General features: G+C 39.2%; 1 protein-coding gene across 5 annotated transcripts in view; it reads right to left on the reverse strand.

The window, feature by feature from the left end:
• The window catches only part of LOC119794454 (fidgetin-like), a 61,408-nt gene that overhangs the window by 29,651 nt on the left and 12,344 nt on the right, over window positions 1-19,413 (reverse strand). Inside the window, exon 1 of one of the 5 annotated variants that reach the window (XM_038302038.1) lies at window positions 14,428-14,792. The exons of 3 other annotated variants lie outside the window; for them this stretch is intronic. In XM_038302038.1, coding sequence (XP_038157966.1) covers window positions 14,428-14,473 — 46 coding nt within the window. In that variant the 5' untranslated portion in view covers window positions 14,474-14,792. Of the gene's footprint in view, window positions 1-13,552; window positions 13,602-14,427; window positions 14,793-19,413 lie in introns of those variants that run through there. One more of the 5 variants, XM_038302036.1, reaches the window with a different exon arrangement.

Below are 19,413 nucleotides of genomic sequence, written 5' to 3' on the forward strand. Positions count from 1 at the left end.
ATATCTGATTAAGTTGAGGGTAAAACTCAAAGAACTGGAACTCAATAACATAAATTAGTTAGCATTAGTCATGAGAAAAAGTCTGAATGCTGTCATGCCAATAAAGATTTTTCCACTCATTATCGAATGGGTAGATTGGACATTTTCAAAACTGACAATGACCATTCTATTTTATACATATTTAATTTTTTTTCACTGAAAACAAGCCTGTCTAAAAACATCCAGTCCAAAATAAAGTTGTTGTTTTTTTAATATTTGTTAGTTTCTGGCTTAGAGAAAAGTGATTCTTGAAGCAATAAACCTTTATTTTCATTATAAAAGCAAATTGGGAAAATACTCCCGCTTAGAAGGCACAAATAATACAAATATGAAAAACATCCTAAGAGATAAAATATGAATATTGATTTGTATTTATAGTGTAATGATAGAGTGTAGCTAGAAGCAGTCCGGTCCATCGGATGAACTGTTGTTTAGTGTCAGCAGGGATGTTTATGTGTGTCTGAGGAGGGGTGTGTGTGAAATCTGAGAATCTGATTCTCCAGTCTGGTAGTAATTAGTGTGAATAATACAATTAACAAAAAATATGTTTGATTAAATTAAATTTCAGATCTAGGAAGGGACATAGACTGTTTAAACACAGAGCTAGGTTGGTTGGAATAGCTCTAAATCATTATCACTGTTTATCTCTGAACCTAAACTGTGTTTGATGAGCTGAACTATTAAAGCGTGACAAAAGGGGGCAGAAAGAAGAAATCTAAAAGGGGCAAATAGTTTTCACAGCACTTTATGAAACAGTTTTAGAGGGAAGGTGAATGTATTTTAAGAAGAGGTAGGTGCCATGTTTGTTTGTGTGTGGTCTCGGCTCCACATGAGCGGTTACTTAACACCACACTGATTTCCCCTCAGCAGTTAGAGGAAAAAACAGCCGATGCTCAATGATGCATCACCGTGTTTGTGGCCGGCAGGCATCTGCAAGTGTGTGTGTGTGCGTTGTCGCGGCTGGCACGTAGACAGACAGCCCAGGAGTGACTGCCGGAGAGCCACCATCTGTGGAGTCGTTTATGTCTGTCTGCAGCGGGCTTATTTGTGTGTTTGTGTGAGCAGTGCTGGTGGCAGAGATGTGGGATGAGGGGGGGGCACACACTCAGACACAGAGTTCCTACGCAGTCTGGAAAAGTCTGGAATTTAATTGAAGTATTTTCCAGGTCTGGATTAGGCTGGGAGTAAATATAGAGTTGCAACAATCCATGCAATTATCCATGCATCAACCAATCATTTTGTTAATCTAGATATTTATCTGTTCCTTTCTCTTTTTTAATAATCATACCTTTCCTCCTTTATTTTTTCCTTTTATTTCATTCTTTAATTGTTTTTCTTTCTTCCTCCTTTTCTTTTTCCATGAATCAGCCCAGATGTGGTTTTCTGAACAAACTGTCGCCACTATGTTCCCATTAAGAGTGATTTTAAGCTCCACTCGAAGCAGGAAAGAAAAAAAAAGCTTCAACGACTGCTTTAAGAAGGATTCTGCAGCCAATTAAACACCTGGCAAGGAAGCAAGATTAGAGATCCACAGCAGTTGGAGATTAGCTCCTGGTCGAGTGATGCACGTGCCAGGCTGCATGTCTGTGTGCATTTACGTGCAGGAAGTACCGCGTGAATGAGAAGGGTCTGCAGGGGTAACCTCCGACCCTAGGCTGGGTTCTTTTCTGGATCCTTTACGCATCTTTCATTGATCAAATGAATGCGCACTTTGGACAAATTTTGCAGAGAACACTTGATGACACTTTGTGCGACGTACAACAACCAAATCTTAGGTTTGGTCAATAAAAAAAAACACATAAAAAGAGAAACTGGTTTCCTCCTTAGTTCTCAAGATGCAGCAAGATTAGAGGTTTTATGAAGTAAGGCTAAACATGAGCACAATTATTAAAGCATCTTCAGATTCTCATGGTATGCAAAACCTTTAAGAAAAACTAAATTTGTACACTGAAAATGATCAAATTGATTTCATAATTTATATTGATGTTAAAGCAGTATAAAACGTATAACTGCAGTGAGACATTACCTTCTGCCAAAAGCTAGCCTGCAGCCAGCGGCTTAACAGATCTGTCACTGAGCTCACTCATAACAGTTTGAAAATGTTTTAGTTCCCATATCAAGATTGAGCTTTTTTTTAAAGAAACACATAAAAACAGTTAAAATGGTCTTTATTAAATTTAAGTTTATGGTCTTCTTTTCGGCCTACACGTGTTGCACGTGTGTTTATCCTTAATTTTTATGAAGAAAATGGCAAAAAATATACATATATTTAAGATATTATATAGATAAATGGTTGATTTTTGATCAATAGCCCTATTAAATAGGAAATTTTTACTCAAGGGCGTCTTATTTATATAAAAAAAATAAGACCCTATAAAAAAAATCTAATAAATAAATGTAATCTAACAAAAACTTCCATCTGGTTTTAATATTCAGTTTTTGTTTCTGCATTTTTTATTTTATTTTATTTATTTATTTATTTTTTCTACTTGCTTTGATTCTGTTTTATTTTCCTGTATTTTAATCATGTAAAGCCCTTTGCATTGTCTTTGTACTGAATTGTGCTATACAAATACATTTGCCTTGCCTTATTTTATAAATCTATCACCACTTTATCAATTCTCTAGCTATGCTGTTCTCGTCATTAGATTATTGGCTACAGGAGAGTGGCTGTTTTTTTTTTTACATAATTGGAATGTTTTCTATAAATTACACATCTTTCTCTGTTATTTTCTAGGAAACTAAACACATGTTATGTGAGGCTACAGAGTTTGGCGGGAGACTCTATAAGCTCCTAATTAGTGTCCATCTGAGCTCGCAGGCTTTGGTAAAAGTGGAGCCCTTGACCCATCAGCTGGGCCAGTATGAGATATTTATGGTTTCATAGCCTTCGTTAAAAAACAGCATCATTTTACGGCATCATATTAATAATATAAGACTTAAGCTACCTGCTTTTATCTCTAAAATCAGCCACTTCTGGTGCTAACAACTAAATGATGTTTGTTTTGACATAATCTTTTCAAAGATTAGTTCGGTTTGTTGATTTTCAAACATTGTTAGCCCGCAGGTTGACAATTCAATTCATTCACAGCCTCGTCTGTTGTGTTTGCCTCTGCAAACTGAACATAAGATTTATTTTTTTGTAGCCTAGGTTCAAATAAAATATTATTATAAGGAGTTATTCTTTGTCTTTAAACTTAAAGTGTTTATTTAAAGTGTTTCAATCACTTTCTCTCTTGTCGATGATGATAATCTCTCCTACTGCTGGAGCAAAGCATTACCTAATATACATTTTAGGTGATGACCTCATCTAGCCACTTTTAGATACTTTTATGATTGCCAAAAGCAACTTTATTTTCTTTCTAAGCTTCAACTGTTAGCTAGGATACCAGTTCGGGTAGTCCGGTGGTGCTTCCGGCCGTCCAGCATCTGCACCAGTTATCTCTCTTCAGTGATGGATCAGCTGTGCAAAGGTGGCAGCCGACCAGGATCAGCTCTATTTTAAAATCCGTACAAAGTCGTAAGATGCAACGGTTGCATTTCCGAATTCTCCCGAGAGGTTTGCGAGAGTTTTTGGTTGTGGCCGGTTTGTCGGAAGCATCTTGCTAACCAGTTAGCAACGTAGTGCTAGTAGGTTCCCAATGGGAAATTACATTGGGACCAAGTAAAAGAAGTCAACGACGCTGTCAAGGAACGCTATTAACAGCGGAAACATGCAAGAGGAGGAGAGTTTAGTGTCGGAGGTCATGGATGAGTCTCCTCCGTCATCCATTTTTTATTAAGAGGAGGAAAGCGGGACGAAGATGTTGTGGAAGAGGACGCCAGGGCGGCAGAAGCTTGGTTTGGTGTAGAAGGCTTACAGCTGTACATGTTTGAGCCCTTGCCTCGCAACGCTGCCAGTTCTGTTAGCTCTACGCCTGCTGAAGACACAGACGTCCATCCCCGTGAACACTGGGACGGAACTTAATGGTAAAGTAAATTATTCTTATTCCTTATTTCAACCGTTGCGTATATTAGCTGCGACATCTGAATCAAAAAATTTGATTGACAGATGATCGTTGATATAAGATTGGCCAAATTTAGGTGTACAAGCTGACGTATAACTAGCTGGCCAGCATAAGATAACGAAAGAGAAAAACAAAAAAAAAAAACAGATTTTAAGACAGAATTTTTTAATTAAAACAGAAATTTTCTGATAAAGAGTACTTTTATATACATGTTTAAGCCAGAATGATTTGACATTTAAATATGACTGCCCTACGACTTTAAGGGCTAAATTAAAACAGCTTTATTGAAAGCCACTCACAAGCTTCTAAAGATCCCTCTCCACAAAAAAAGAAAAAAAAGACTACTTTCCCATTTGCTCCTTCGCCCTACATGAGAACAATGCATCCACTACAGGTGTTGCTTTGCTCCATTTGCCCTAATCACGTCGTTCACATCTCTAGGAACACATACATCTTATTGCTTTGCTCGTGAACGCAACTCTACTCAGATAGATAACACGAAATTACTCGCCAAAGTAGCGTAATTTACATTTGGTGTCAGCACAACATTATACTGTTAGCTTAGACTGTTACCTTCTGGCTAGAAGGCAACAGTCTGCCCCTATGTAGCCTTCCTAAATACCTGCATACCTCTAAAACAATCTCATCCCCATAGCATCATGCATCCACCACCGTGTTTTGTTCAGGGATTTTTTTTGCATTCGCACACTGGGGCTTCTCTATTATAGGGAAAACATGTAATTGTGTCGTAGTTCCTCAATATTGCAAGGATGATGGTAATCAACTCTTTTTTTCCATTTTGTTTCCCTCATCAGTGTTGCCACCACAGTTTCAGAGCTCTAGCACATAAAGGCATATATGAAATGTGGCCATCTAGGACGGTTGTAGAATTGGCTTATATCTCCCCCACTGATATTTCATTTTGAATACATTGTGCAACTCTATGTCATCTATATTTCCATGTCCATATTTCTCAGGACCAAAACAAAATTTCATACTGAATTTCTATACTTTTAGGTAAAGGAGTTTAAAGAATAAAGAACTAAAAAGGTACATATGTAAACACAAGCTAGTAGGGGCTGTGCATGCATCTTTAAAGCCGCTGTGTTAGGAAAAATTTTTGAATTCACACAGGTTGTCTAAACAGTCAAACAGCGGATCAATACAAGCATCGATCGGTGGCATTGAGACTGAACTGGTCGTGTCGAGGGGGCAGGAGATTCTCACTAGAACCCTGCAGCAGCCTCCTGGACTCAAACACAGGAGGACTGGATTAGTTCACGAAGGCAGGCAAGCAGATTTATAGACACATTTCCAACCTTTAGAGAGAGCACTTGGTGCCTTATTTCTTTTTTTTTTTGGGACATATTCCCTCCCCACAAACTGCGGCGCTCATCTCATCTGAGCAGATTCGGGTCCTGTCTGTTCAAGTCCAAGCAGTCTGCCAGCAGTTTGTCTCAAAGTGAGGGCATCCAGTCAGCTTCGGCAGCTGAATACAAAGCTGGCTGCCGCCTCGTCTCCCCCGTGCTCAACTGACACAGTCGATAGCTCTGCATTATTCATGGGGACAGCGGGGGCCGATGAGATGGCCTCTCGCTGAGGGCTGGATTTCAGCAGTCCCGAAACTTTACTGGGTCCGGCGGACGCCTGACACCTTCAACAACTGTTTACCGTCAGCAGAAATGACACAAGAAAGGGCGTTCAATTAAAAATAAGGGAGGCTAAGTATAGTTTTAAGGCGCTCCTTTCACCGCTTGAGTGGTGGTTCGTTCAGATGAAACATGGCAGCAGTGATAAATAAAGCTCACATGATCACTTTCCTGTCAGCTCCTCTTGTTTGCAATCAAGACATTAAACAAGGATCACAAAGTTAACATGAAAACCTTGAGCATGGCTTTCCACAAATGAAAAGAAGACAAATAATTTCTAATGTTGCTGATTTCCACTACACAGACAGGGGACATCAATTAGCTAATCCGTTAAATAAATAAATAAATAAAAGCAAAGGAAGAAAATAGACAGTTATTTGGAATAAATCAAACGGACCGCAAAGACAATAAAGAACTTCGGGCTGCTTGATATCAGATCTCGGAGGAGAAATTTGATGGGCACCGATGAGCAGAAGGCATCTCAGGAGAATTGGACAAGGGAGAGATTTAATGTGATCATAGGGGACGCTCATCTTTCAGGGAACGGGGTAATAATGAGCAATCAATAACGTCCTTAACAGAGTTAGAGCGAGTGGCTGACAGCAGATGTAAGACTCCGGCTAACAGGCTACGTCTGATCTCACATTACCGCACTGGATCTAGGTTTAACACGCTTAAACACACACGGGCGGGCAACAGGAGCACGCACACTCATGAACACCAGCATATGGACCAACACACACCAACATATGGGGCTCAAAGCGCCGCCCTCTCCTTCTCCTTTTGTATATCCTCCATTTCTGGGGCACCCACACATACACCCTCTTACTTTAGGTGACATCCAGCAGCATGGTGTCATTCTCTATCGATCGGTAGCTGTAATCACATTCAGGGGCGGCGAACATGGCAGCGGGGCCGCCCGCTGCATACACATGTTTCTCAGTTTATCGCCCGCCTGCTGATTTTACGGGCTAAGGCGACAACCGCTTCTCGCTGCGCTCGCAAGGAAATGAAAAACACACAGAATTTCCTTCCAGTAAATAAAAAAAGCTCTGCTGTGGGCTGAGCTAGCATGTATGAAATGTAACTCAGAGGCAATGTTTGCAAATGAAAATGAAAACAGCAGAACTAAAGATGGTTTGAGGATCTAAGGGTTTCATTTAAAAAAGAAAAGCAACTATAATTCTTACTGCAGCTTTACTGACATATTTCAAAAAGTTTTATTTTTGTTAGTAATTTAATCATTTTTCCTACATCTGTCTTTAAAAATTGTGCTTTTATTTTGTAATGTATGTCAACTGATGCATGCTTCCCTTTTATCAGAACTTTAGCCACTGTGTCCCCTTCGTTTTTTTTACAAACCCAGATATTTGAACTTTGTTTTTAAAGTGATAAATCTAAAATCTTTTAATGTTTTTATAGGACGGCTAAGCAGGCTAATGATAGGTTTTTATTCTTCTCAACAAGCTGCTAGGTTCCCCCTCCCTTGTCCCGAAGCTCTCACAGATGGTTGAGCCTCACGCAGCAGCCTCTTCCCAGCAGGAGCTAGACGCACTTCCTCCGCGTCCAGACTGCAAATCAATCGCCTCTACGGGACAATCCGCTCACAGTCAGCAGCGAAAGTACAATTTTGGTCAATTTAAATTGTTTACTATGATTGTATGAAAAAAAACAGCTAATAATAATAACTTTCCCGTGTTTTCCAAAGTTGACCACAGATTTAAAACCAATCCAAGACCAGTTGGTTTTGTGTTTTCTGTTTTGTTTTTGTCTGCCAGCTGATGGAGGAATTTTGCAGTCCTGTTCTTAAAATCCAGTGAAAATAAAAAAAGTTTCAGACATGCCCTCATATATGGTGAAAAACACATGAAAAGACAAAAAAAATGCAAAGAAATGGAAGGTAAAAGGAAAATGAACAGTGGCTGCAGAGTTTAAATATAATTTTTATTTTTTTATTTTATTTGTTTTCAGATTTAAAGACAGTATTTTCTGCTCAGTGCAGACAACTACAATCTAACTGCACAAAATAATACAGTAGCAATGATGCAGCTATAAACCGTACGGACCTGACATCACATAGCGGCAGTATGGAGTCCTAATTATCAAATTAAAACCACTCAGACTAACTTATTGCAAAGTTCATTCAAAACACGAGCTGCAACATTAATTAGAGCACATCCAGAATCCATAAAACTCCATTAAAAGTAATTATTTATTTCTAATACAACTGCTACAAATCGAAAAGGAAAGTAACAGAAAAAGTTAGCATCCATACAATCCTGATAGTTTTGTAAAAAGTAAAGATCCTCATGTAGTTTATCCTTCTTTTCATGAATAAACCATATCAGCCCATCCATACTACTAATATCAGAATATTTTATCAAGATAAAAACAGCAATTTCTTCTTTTTTTTTCCTGATAAAACATTTTCTTTAGATATACTATTTTCTTAAAATTCACATGCTTTGAAATGTGGATGTATTTTTTTTTTTCCAGATGCACACAATGTTTTCCAGAATCTGTTTAAATGTGAGGTTTAATTTTATGGAATCTCCTTTATTTGAAACGATAAATTGTCAGGGATTATTTTTTGCTTTGAAAGTCACTCAGAGTCCTTTCAATTAATTAAATTCACTGTTTTGTCCCAAAACTTAAGGAGTAAACTTTATTGAATAACTATAAATGTAAATTCCGTAAAAATTCAAAAAATATCCACTGGATTTGGTTTCCAAGATTTGAAGACGTTTCGCCACCTCTCCAGGAAGTTTTCTCAATTCAAATGTCTGGATCCGCAATGAGTTTGAGTCTTATATAGACAACGCCTTGTATCGCTTGGAAACATGCAAATGGTAACTGATGAATGGGTCGTTTGGTTCCATCGTCAGTCATCCAGGTCATAGTCATTCCGTAAAAATAGGCTGAGAACCTTCATCAGCATATAAATGTAAAACTAACCCCAATTTTTTTTTTAGATAACATCTGCAGCCCTATAATTAATAAATATATGAGTGACTGTGTTCTTTAGTTTTCATGCATCAAAATAAAAACAAATAAGAAACCAGCTGTTTAAATTCATCATCTCAGATCATCTCTGATCTGAAGAACAGGACCTCTTTTAGCCTGGAAAGGGTTACAACTGCTCTCTAATAATCTATACGACCACTTAGATGGCTTCTAAATGTATTTAATGTGCTTCCCTGAGTTGGATCCTATGATCTATATTCTAAAACGGAGAGATGAAGACTTAGTGATGATAGAAAGGACAGCATAGTGAGGGTAATGAAGGTTAATCACAATTATTATTGTTGTAATATTCTCTAATAAAATCGGGGCAGTCCTAATCTCGTCTTAATCTCATACCAGCTCCCTAGAAAAAATCGAAATCTAGATAAGTCATTTTTTCTTAAAATAAGTGCATTTGTTCTTGGATTGAGGAGGTAAAAGAGACACTTCGCCAATGGAACAAGACAATTTACATTTAAAATAAGAAAACACAATTGCAATTGTCTTATTTCAAGTGCATATTATCTATTTATATCATTTTAAGAGTAAAAATACTAATTCCATTGGCAAACTATCTCATGTACCTACTCAAAATAAGGATAAATACACTTAATTTAAGACATTTTTACTTATTTCTAGATCGTTTTTACCAGTGTGTCCACACATCACATGTGTTACCTTCCATCTAAATGCATTTTTTACAAAAGTTAAATGATCATATGTCTGGAACATATTCTGTACTAAAAGCAGCAAAACAGAAATCTCTTTAGGAGAAAAAAAATCTGATTTTAACACCGTTTTGGATCGTCCACTCGGCTCCCAGGACCCTGAAAACGTTGAGCCCAACTCTGAACAATGTTGTGCGTTGTTCCTTCAGCTCTCTGGTACTTTCTGTGCAGCTCTCTGACTGAACTTTGACTCTAGCAGGCATGCTGTGTGCGCTGGACAGGAGATGGGAATATGACTGGGCGGTAAGATAAAGGAAAAGGTTATATTTAATAAAGAGATGAGTTAGGACGTAACATAACGACTGAACGTTCTGAAATGAATGTCGGTCCCCTGCGGAGATCCCAGAGGGGGGATGAGTCAAGGCTTGAGAGCTACCAACTGACAGAAATCCAAGCTCTAATATTTCAATTTTGGATGAGATCAAATATCATTTTCTAAACAAGAAAATAACAAAAACTTGTAGAGATTGGAAGGATTTCTCCTCTAATTGCAGCTTTAAAGAAAAACTCCTATATATTTGCCTTTTACCTTCTGAACCGAACCAGATTCAGCCACAGAAACCCAGTTGACATTCAGTGTATAAACGCTTTCATTCTGTAAGCAATATCAAGCCGCTGCAGATGCCCCGGCTGTTGTCGACAACCTGTGCTAACAGCTGACCAGATGTGTCCAAGGGTTGCAGCGTCTCCTAGCAACTGGGAAACGTTAAGCCAAAGCTGAAACCTCAACACAAATTTCAACGCTGTAGTTTGTTAAGATTTTACTGATCGGAAGAACTTCAAGTGACGCAGTGCAAACCTGCATTGATAGATCAAGGCTAACCTGTCATGTAGAGGCGTGAGATTCATACGGCTTAATAACTAGGAGCAAACAAACGTCCGAATATTTACACAAAAAGCCTGTGTGGCATGATGGGAACTCCTTTTACTGACTGCACTGAATTAATCCACAAATCACAGATTCTGGTTCGGTTATTGATGGCATTGAACACTGTGAGCAAGCAAACATTCAAGGACTTGATGACAGTCTGCATCACAACTCAATCATCCATGTTGTTGGAGGAGAAGGAAACCCTGGAAGCTCTTAGTAAACTTAAAGGGCCATGGTCACCTTATACTTCTATAAAATAAAATAAAAAAGACCAAAACCCATATGATTGTGATAAAATATTGTTATACACACCAAGCGTCTGTCCCGATTTCATTTAGGCTACGTTCACACTGCAGGCCTTGATGCTAAATTCCGATTCTGATTTTTTTGCGTTGCCGTTCACATTTCTAAATTGATGCGATTTTCATATGATATCCTGTGTGAACTTAGCCTCGTGAGACCATCCTGATCTCGCGAGCTTTCAAGATTTCACTCGCAGATCAGTCTGGAGACTCTCCGTTGAAGAAAATTTGGAGCCGTTCACCAAACGAACATCCAATCAGCGTTGGCTTTGAGGCGGGTTGAGGTGTGGCGCAACGAGAAGCGCGACAGTTCAATCTAAAGAACATGGTGGCTTCAGCCGATGAAACTAGCGTTAGCGTGGCTATCGAGCAAGTTTTATCGGAATTACAGAGTATTTCTTCACTGAAAGAAGAGCAAAACACTGCTCTGGAGGCTTTTCTCAGAGGAAAAGATGTTTTTGCTCTTCTCCCGACTGGTTTCGGCAAGAGTTTGATCTATCAATTGGCTCCTCTTCGTTGTCGCTCTGTTAGTACGTCATATGCTTCGTTGATCTGATTGGTTTATTTGGCCCGTCTATCACCAACATAGGCCAATCAGCTAACCAGTATTTTCGACCCTTCCCAAAATTACTTCAACAGATGGCGGAGTCAGGTTAGTGTGAACTGCAGTCATACAACGCAATTTCCCGCATGTGTAGTAGAGGACGCTATGACATCACAGCCCAAGGATGGTAGTGCCGGAGCGCATCTAGCAATCTTTCCCAACCATAAAAACACAATCTTTTCAAGATGGTTAAACATAAATACATCCGCATCATCGTCCGCCATGGTTTTTCTTGCCGCTTCTTCATAGCAAGAAGCAGAATAGTGACCTTTGTCGGGTATTAATGGCGTTCAGGTCGGATGAATGCGACCTGGACGTTCAAACACAGGTCGCATTTGAAAAAATCAGATTCGGATCGGATTCAGGACCACATAGCGGAGCGGCCTGGGTTGCATCGGAGAAAAAAAAACTGGATCAGACTGCCATGAAAAGATCAGATCCAGGTCGCATATGGGCCAAAAAATCGGATTCTTCAGGCTGCAGTGTGAACGTAGCCTTTGATGGTCTATTTTGTGCCTAAATAGAATTCCAGCACCAGGCAAAATGAACATACATAAACAGAAACGTCACAGCAGAACTACCAGAAATCCAGTTGGTGGCAATAATAGAGCTCCAACGCCCTGCAGTGCACTGTGAAATTCAAAGAAACTGCCAGCGTGGCTGAAGACTAACTGCTTTTAATTAAACAAAAGGAAAAAGATAATTCAGGTTTCTACCAAACAGGAACAGGGATGGAACAGGCTGCGTGAAACTAACACACAAACTACGCAAAAAAAAAAAAAGTTCTGTAAATAGATTGAATGCCTAGTGCAAATTTGTGTAGCTAAAATCATCATTATTATTATTTTTTTTAAATATGCTTTATCCATGTTACCATCCCCCCATTAAGCTCAAAATGAACCAAAGTGGTCACCTTTTAAGTGCAGGTTTGTTCAGGTAAAAATTATTGTTTGTGCAGCTTTAGTCTTTAAGTCTTTTTTTTTTTTTCGGCAATAGTTGGCATGTTTACCTAATGAAGTGGGTGTAATGATTAGAAAGCAATGTATAATGGTTCATCAGCCTCCTAGATCCTTCAGTTTGTATTTACAGTTACTCCTGGCAACCTCATAGTATTTCCAGTCAAAAGTTCACTATTAGGACTTGACATTAAGAGCAATTCAATTCAATTCAATTCAATTCAATTCAGTTTATTTGTATAGCGCCAAACTCACAACACAAGTCATCTAAATAAACTTTACAGTTCAACCAGATCATACAATCAATTTAATTCAAAGTTTTCTATCTAAGGAAAACCAGTTGATTGCATTGACTCATTGACTCAAATACAATCCCTCACTCTAAGCATGCTTGTAGCGACAGTGGAGAGGAAAAACTCCTTTTTAACAGGAAGAAACCTTCAGCAGAACCAGGCCATAACATAGCATAACATTACAAACTGCTGCTACATTGTTCTCTATGCACAACTTTGCAATTGTCGGAAAAGCACACGAAGAACTGAAAAATTCCCACTTTGGTTTATCCAGATAGAGCTCTGGATGATGGTCGGATTTGGCGGTACTTCCTTGTAACTAGGCAGACAGAGAGCACCAGTGCTCCAGTTAGTTATACGTCAGCCTGAACACCTAAATTCGGCCAATCATATATCAACGGTCATCTGTCAATAAAAAAATTTTGGTCATAGCATCTTTTTTCATATGTCCCAGCGAATATACGCAACGGTTGAAATAAGAATCATTTCCTTTCCCATTGAGTTCCGTCCCAGTGTTCACGCTGATGGACGTCTGTGTCTTCAGCAGGCGTAGAGCTAACAGAACTGGCAGCGTAGCGAGGCAAGGGCTCAAACATGTACGGCTGTAAGCCTTCTACACCAAACCAAGCTTCTGCCGCCCTGGCGTCCTCTTCCACAACATCTTCGTCCCCGCTTTTCTTCCTCTAAATAAAAAATGTATGATGGAGGAGACTCATTCACGACCTCCGACACAAAACTCTCCTCCTCTTGCATGTTTCCGCTGTCAATAGCGTTCCTTGACAGTGTCGTTGCTAAGTGCTACTTGGTCCCAATGGAATTTCCCATTGGGAACCTGCTAGCACTAAGTTGCTAACTGGTTAGCAAGATGTTTCCGTGACATCAGCCGCAACCAAACTTTCTTGTGAACCTTCCGCCACAACAATCCCGCCCCATTGATATGTCAAATGAATCACGTTCACTTTATTCATTCGTGTAAGGCCGTGCACCACTCGGGAGAATTCGGATATGCAACGGTTGGAACAGCCGCTTCCCTACGACTTTAAATCATCAGGTAGGGTGTGCGCACAATTACCCACCAGTTTGGTCATCCCTCAACTCACCTTTTCCTTTTCCATTCAGCAGATAAGTAAACATCCATGTCTTTGCACGGGGAAAAGAGCAAGAAGAGCTGAACAACATGTAGAATCGTCATCCCAGTATCAGTGATTATCCTTCAGCAAAGGAACCAACAGCACACATTTCCTGGCCGGGTTTCTGTTTCATACATAATGCATTCACACTGAGCACATTGATCATATATTTAACCAGCAGAGTGGACTAACTGCCCTTGACGCCTACAGTGGATGAACATTTTTAGAGGCAGGAGCACTAAAACTACCAGAGCGTATTGGGGACAGCGTGTCAGGAAGAATGTGGGTTCTAATCAAAATCGACTTTGCAGGTTCCCTCTATTGTGCATGCTTTTTTTAAAATTTGGAGCCTCGCTAGGCGGACGTTGCTACGGGCCTTTTAGCCCGTTGGTCAATCTGCAAAAAAAACCAGCAGGAAATATGATCCAGCCGACACATCCGCCAAGACGCAGTAGCTCAGTCTACAGATCAGCTGCAAATAGACCGCACAGCAAAAAAAAGAAAAGAACTTGGAAAACCAAGAGGACAAAGATGCCGGTTGAAGCTGGGCATTTTAAACTTGTTACCCGAACGTTAAATTAGCATTGTGTAGTCATGAGAGTGTCTGTTTTAAGCCGCTCCTTTGCTTGTTTTCCCTCCCTGTCTGGACGTGGAGAGAAAAACACAGTGGGTAGGACATATATAAAGAGGAGCGAAATAGAGACAGAAACAGAATGCCAAGCAGATACAAACAGAGAGAAACAAAGACTCGGACAAACACATACAGTGATAGGGAGATGGAGACACAGAGGGAGAGATAGGGAGGGATGCTGGATGTGTGTTCTGCATCTCAAGGGATCACTTACTCAGTATAGACACAGTACTGGAGGACAGAGCACAACAAGGGTTCATTGGCCAAAATCTTTCCTCTTTACACGCACATACACTCGCACATTCCCTCCTAGCAATATTCCTGTAAGCACTCGTCCACTGAGAATAAACCGCATTGACTGAAGTGGAGAGGAGGAAAGAGTGTAAGAGGATGATAGAACGAGGGAAGAAAAGCAAAGGGATCAAGAGGAAGCAGGAGGAGTGTCCACCTGGCCGGTGTCCAGGGGAATTAAACAGGCTGTTTACTGCTCTCAGCGCCTCAGCAGCACCGTGTTAGCCTAATGGTACGGACATGAAGCCAATTGATTTGTGGACCAATAGACCTGTCCCACAGCACAAGCAGATTACCTAGATCACTGGCTCTGCATTGAGCAGACATCGCTTCTCATTGGTGCCCTACAGGCAACAGAAAGCGAACAGGGTTTAATGTGCTGCTGCGTTCGGGCAAAGCTTGCATATTTGTAAATGGGTTTGGGGTAAAAGGGTGATTACTTCTGCCGCCTGGATAACTTTGCTCACTTTGATTTAGGCTAATGTGTGTATATATATATATATATATATATATATATATATATATATATATATATATATATATATATATATATATATACACACCACCGTTCAAAAGTTTGGGGTCACATTGAAATGTCCTTATTTTTGAAGGAAAAGCTTTGTACTTTCAACTAGTCTTAACTTAAAGAAATACACTCTATACATTGCTAATGTGGTAAATGGCTATTCTAGCTGGTTTTGGTGCAATATCTACAAAGGTGTATAGAGGCCTATTTCCAGCAACCATCACTCCAGTGTTCTGGAGTGAACACTTAATTTCTGAGCAGCCAATCACATGGCAGCAACTCAGTGCATTTAGGCGTGTAGACATGGTCAAGACAATCTCCTGCAGTTCAAACCGAGCATCAGTATGGGGAAGAAAGGTGATTTGAGTGACTTTGAACGTGGCATGATTGTTGGTGCCAAAAGGGCTGGTCTGAGTATTTCAGAAACTGCTGATCTACTGGGATTTTCACGCACAACCATCTCTAGGGTTTACAGAGAATGGTCCGAAAAAGAAAAAACATCCAGTGAGCGGCATGAAAGCATGGATCCATCCTGCCTTGTATCAACGGTTCAGGCTGGTGGTGGTGGTGTCATGGTGTGGGGAATATTTTCTCGGCACTCTTTGGGCCCCTTGGTACCAATTGAGCATCGTTGCAACGCCACAGCCTACCTGAGTATTGTTGCTGACCATGTCCATCCCTTTATGACCACAATGTACCCAACTTCTGATGGCTACTTTCAGCAGGATAATGCACCATGTCATAAAGCTGGAATCATCTCAGACTTGTTTCTTGAACATGACAATGAGTTCACTGTACTCAAATGGCCTCCACAGTCACCAGATCTCAATCCAATAGAGCATCTTTGGGATGTGGTGGAACGGGAGATTCGCATCATGGATGTGCAGCCGACAAATCTGCGGCAACTGTGTGATGCCATCATGTCAATATGGACCAAACTCCCTGAGGAATGCTTCCAGCACCTTGTTGAATCTATGCCACGAAGAATTGAGGCAGTTCTGAAGGCAAAAGGGGGTCCAACCCGTTACCAGCATGGGGTACCTAATAAAGTGGCTGGTGAGTGTATAGTATCACTGTAATTGTAACACAGCTGGGATTTTTGGTGGTTCCTTGATATTTCAAAAACAGAGCCAATCAAAAATGTATAAAGTGCTCAAATTCACATGAGAAAGTTAAGATGTTTCTCAGCTACGTCCAAATAAGAACCAAACAAACTCTGTACCAAAGTGGAAGCTCTTCAGTCCTCTTCATCAGTTTCAAGAGGAAATGTATAGACTTTTAAATCAATGTTGGACAAATTAGTCCACATCGGTGAATATGATGTTTCCAGTGGAAGATTTTGCCTCTTTTTTAAATGATTTTACCTTTTTGCAAACTAATCACTGGAGAAAAAAAGCTAACAGGATGTTTTCCAGGTGAACTATACTCTCCTGAGAGGCACACAGATGACAGGGGGGTCTGCAGCAGCTCAACAAGTGCAGGAATTGTTTTATTACTTACTATGCTACTAGCTTCATCTACGCCTGAAGATCTGTTTGAAATTTTTTTTGGGGGGGGGGGTTCCAGAAAGCATTTTGATAATAAACAATAATGTCTTATTCCTGTAAGCAGCAAAGCAAATGAATAAATGTTTGGTTTATAAAAAACAAAGTTTAATTTAGACTTTTTCTAAGAACAACAAAGGGGTCTTTCAGTTCCTTTTCTAAATAAAAATCAGTTTACCATCAATTAACCCATTTGATACAGAACCAGATGATAGATTAGCTTCTGAAAGCTCTGGTTTCCATCAAGTTTTGGTCTTGCTTTCATAATTTCCATGTGGAAATTGCTCCTTTATAGGAAAAACAACACACTCTAAGTTAGAGTTGGACAATATTTGTAAATTTAGTAAATATATAGAAACTAAAAGAATGCTCTCAGCAGAATCCTGTACAAACTTCAATACTTTTTAGAAATATTGCCGTGAAAAGAAAACAAAACTACATAAAACGCACAAAGTCACTTAGAAATAAATGCTGAAAACATAAAACATATGTTGAAAAATATTAATGTGCTTATTAAAAGTCAAATCAACGTTATTTATTAATGGAATTATATTGTGATATTATAAATTAGTCAATTGAAGCAGCAGGTTTTCCTTAGATAGTGAAATTTGAACTGACTGAATCTGACTGAGCTGATTTGATTATCTGATGGATTGGATGTGTTGTGAATTGGTATGAATAAAACAGAATACTAACAATAGTTTATGGTCCCCTTTAGGGATGAAAAAATTATTTGGATTAAGCCGAGTATTGAAATAACCGTCAACTACTTTAGAAATCGATTAATCGTTAATTGGACTATAGAGACTCTAAGACATGCCTTTAGCTGACAGAGCAACTCAGGTAGAGCAGCAATTATATAAAAATTGTAAAAAAAAAATATATGTAAACATTTTGCATTTCTAATAAAAAAAAATCTGCTAATATGCTCCATCTAAAGTGGAAAAGTTGTCCTCAGCTTTCTAGTTATTGGTCTAAAGTTTTTGTTGTTCTATCGGACGTTTTTGGCGTAAAATTTGAGCTTTGTCCCCTGATTGCGTTGTTTGGGGTTGCACCTCCACAGCCCATCTTGTCCTCTCTTCAGAGGTCCTCCTTGGCTTTCCTGACCTTTCTGGCTCGGAGAGTGATCATAATGAAATGGAAGTCGCCTCAACCCCCATCAAACATCCACTGGCTTCGAGATACATTGTATTTTATAAAACTTGAGAAGATCCGTCTTACCTTAAGAGGCTCTTCTGCAAGATTTTTGGGTTTGTGGAGTTCCTTGTTAAAAGCCCTTAGGAAGATTGATTTCCCTAATATTCCAGACTGATAAAGTTGTATGTATGTAGCTGATTTTTATTATTCTTATCTATTTTTTCTTTTGTCTTCTTCTTTGAGTTAAGTTTGTCTGATTTATTAACAGTAGGGTCCCCTGGCACCTGAGAAGTTTTTCTTTTTTTGTTTTTTTTTTGTGTGTACGGACTGAGGAAAAACATTTACATAATTTTAATACTGTGGACCTTTTTACTTTTACTTATTTATTTTATTTTTTTATATATATATCTGTCCCCGGTATCTCATTGTGCTTGCCTTGACTTGATCATTTGCTTATTTCTTTATCTATTCTTTTTTTTTTTTTTTTTTTGTAATGAGTGTGTGTTTGTACAGTATGTGGGTTTATATGGGTTTGTTCTAGCCCAATTATGTTTGTATGCTAAAGGTACATTATTAACTGTATAACTGTTGCTCCATCTGTACATTGTGCCACATGTTAAAGCATAAATAAACGTGGGGAAAAAAAATAAAAATAAAGTGGAAAAGTTTCAGTTTCACCTGGTTTAATTTCGCAAAAAGTCTTCTTTTAGGAACTTTCACTATCGATTAACTGAGAAATTAATCAACAGATTATTCGATTTGCAAAATACTTGCAAGTTGCAGCCCTACTCCACAACTTGTCTAAATTAAAAACATGTTGTAATTCTCATGCAACTTTTGTGTGACGTTGGCTTAACGACTTTGCACAGTTTACAGTATAAATATAACCATAAACTACTCCAGATCTTTATTGTTTAACAAACTGGTTGTCTTTATTTGCAGGAAGGTTCATAAAATACTAGAAATTAAGATAATGTGATCATTATTTATTAATAACAGCTAAGAGTAAATATCCTTTTCATTAAAGCTAAACATAAAGCATAAAGTTGAAATCTAAATCCATTTTAGATTTGCTAATCACATCAGAAATGAAAACAGTGGGTGTTAAATCTATTTCCTTCCACATCATCTTCCCACTTTGTTTTCTGTTACACTTTAATTAACCAGGCTGCTATTAAAAGGTAAGCTAATATGTTCGTTTGCTCTCTTCGTCCTACACAACCGCTGAAGAAGCAGCGGGTCGGCATAGAGCTGAGCCATAACGCTCGCCATACGGCTGATGTTAGGTATTATTTAGTCCACGCGCGATGCCGGTTTGTTGCGAAACAAAGAGAGACCACACACTCCTGTAGCTCCGGTTCTCCGTATGTCGGAGCGAACAGAGAGCATAATTCCACATTCTCCACAGTTTTCACTCATGTTACTGTCCCACTTGATAAGCATGAAAATCCATTTATCTACAAAGCAACTGTATGGTCTGTGTTGGACAATGTCTCTTTCATGGTCCCTTGTGGGCCCTTTTTTTTTTCTTTTTGGGTCCACAAAGCCGCCCAACTGACTCTGCCACGTCTGTAATAGGCCACATTCATTTGATATAGGCACATCAAGGGAGATGCTGCAGTGGTTTTCGCCGTGCATCAAGAGGAGTGGAGCTGGTTCACAGAGGAAGCGATATGCTCTGAACATAAAAGAAACAATGGAT

The sequence above is a fragment of the Cyprinodon tularosa genome, unplaced genomic scaffold, assembly GCF_016077235.1.
Source record: "Cyprinodon tularosa strain WSP-4 unplaced genomic scaffold, ASM1607723v1 ctg48, whole genome shotgun sequence".
Taxonomy (NCBI): Eukaryota; Metazoa; Chordata; class Actinopteri; order Cyprinodontiformes; family Cyprinodontidae; genus Cyprinodon; species Cyprinodon tularosa.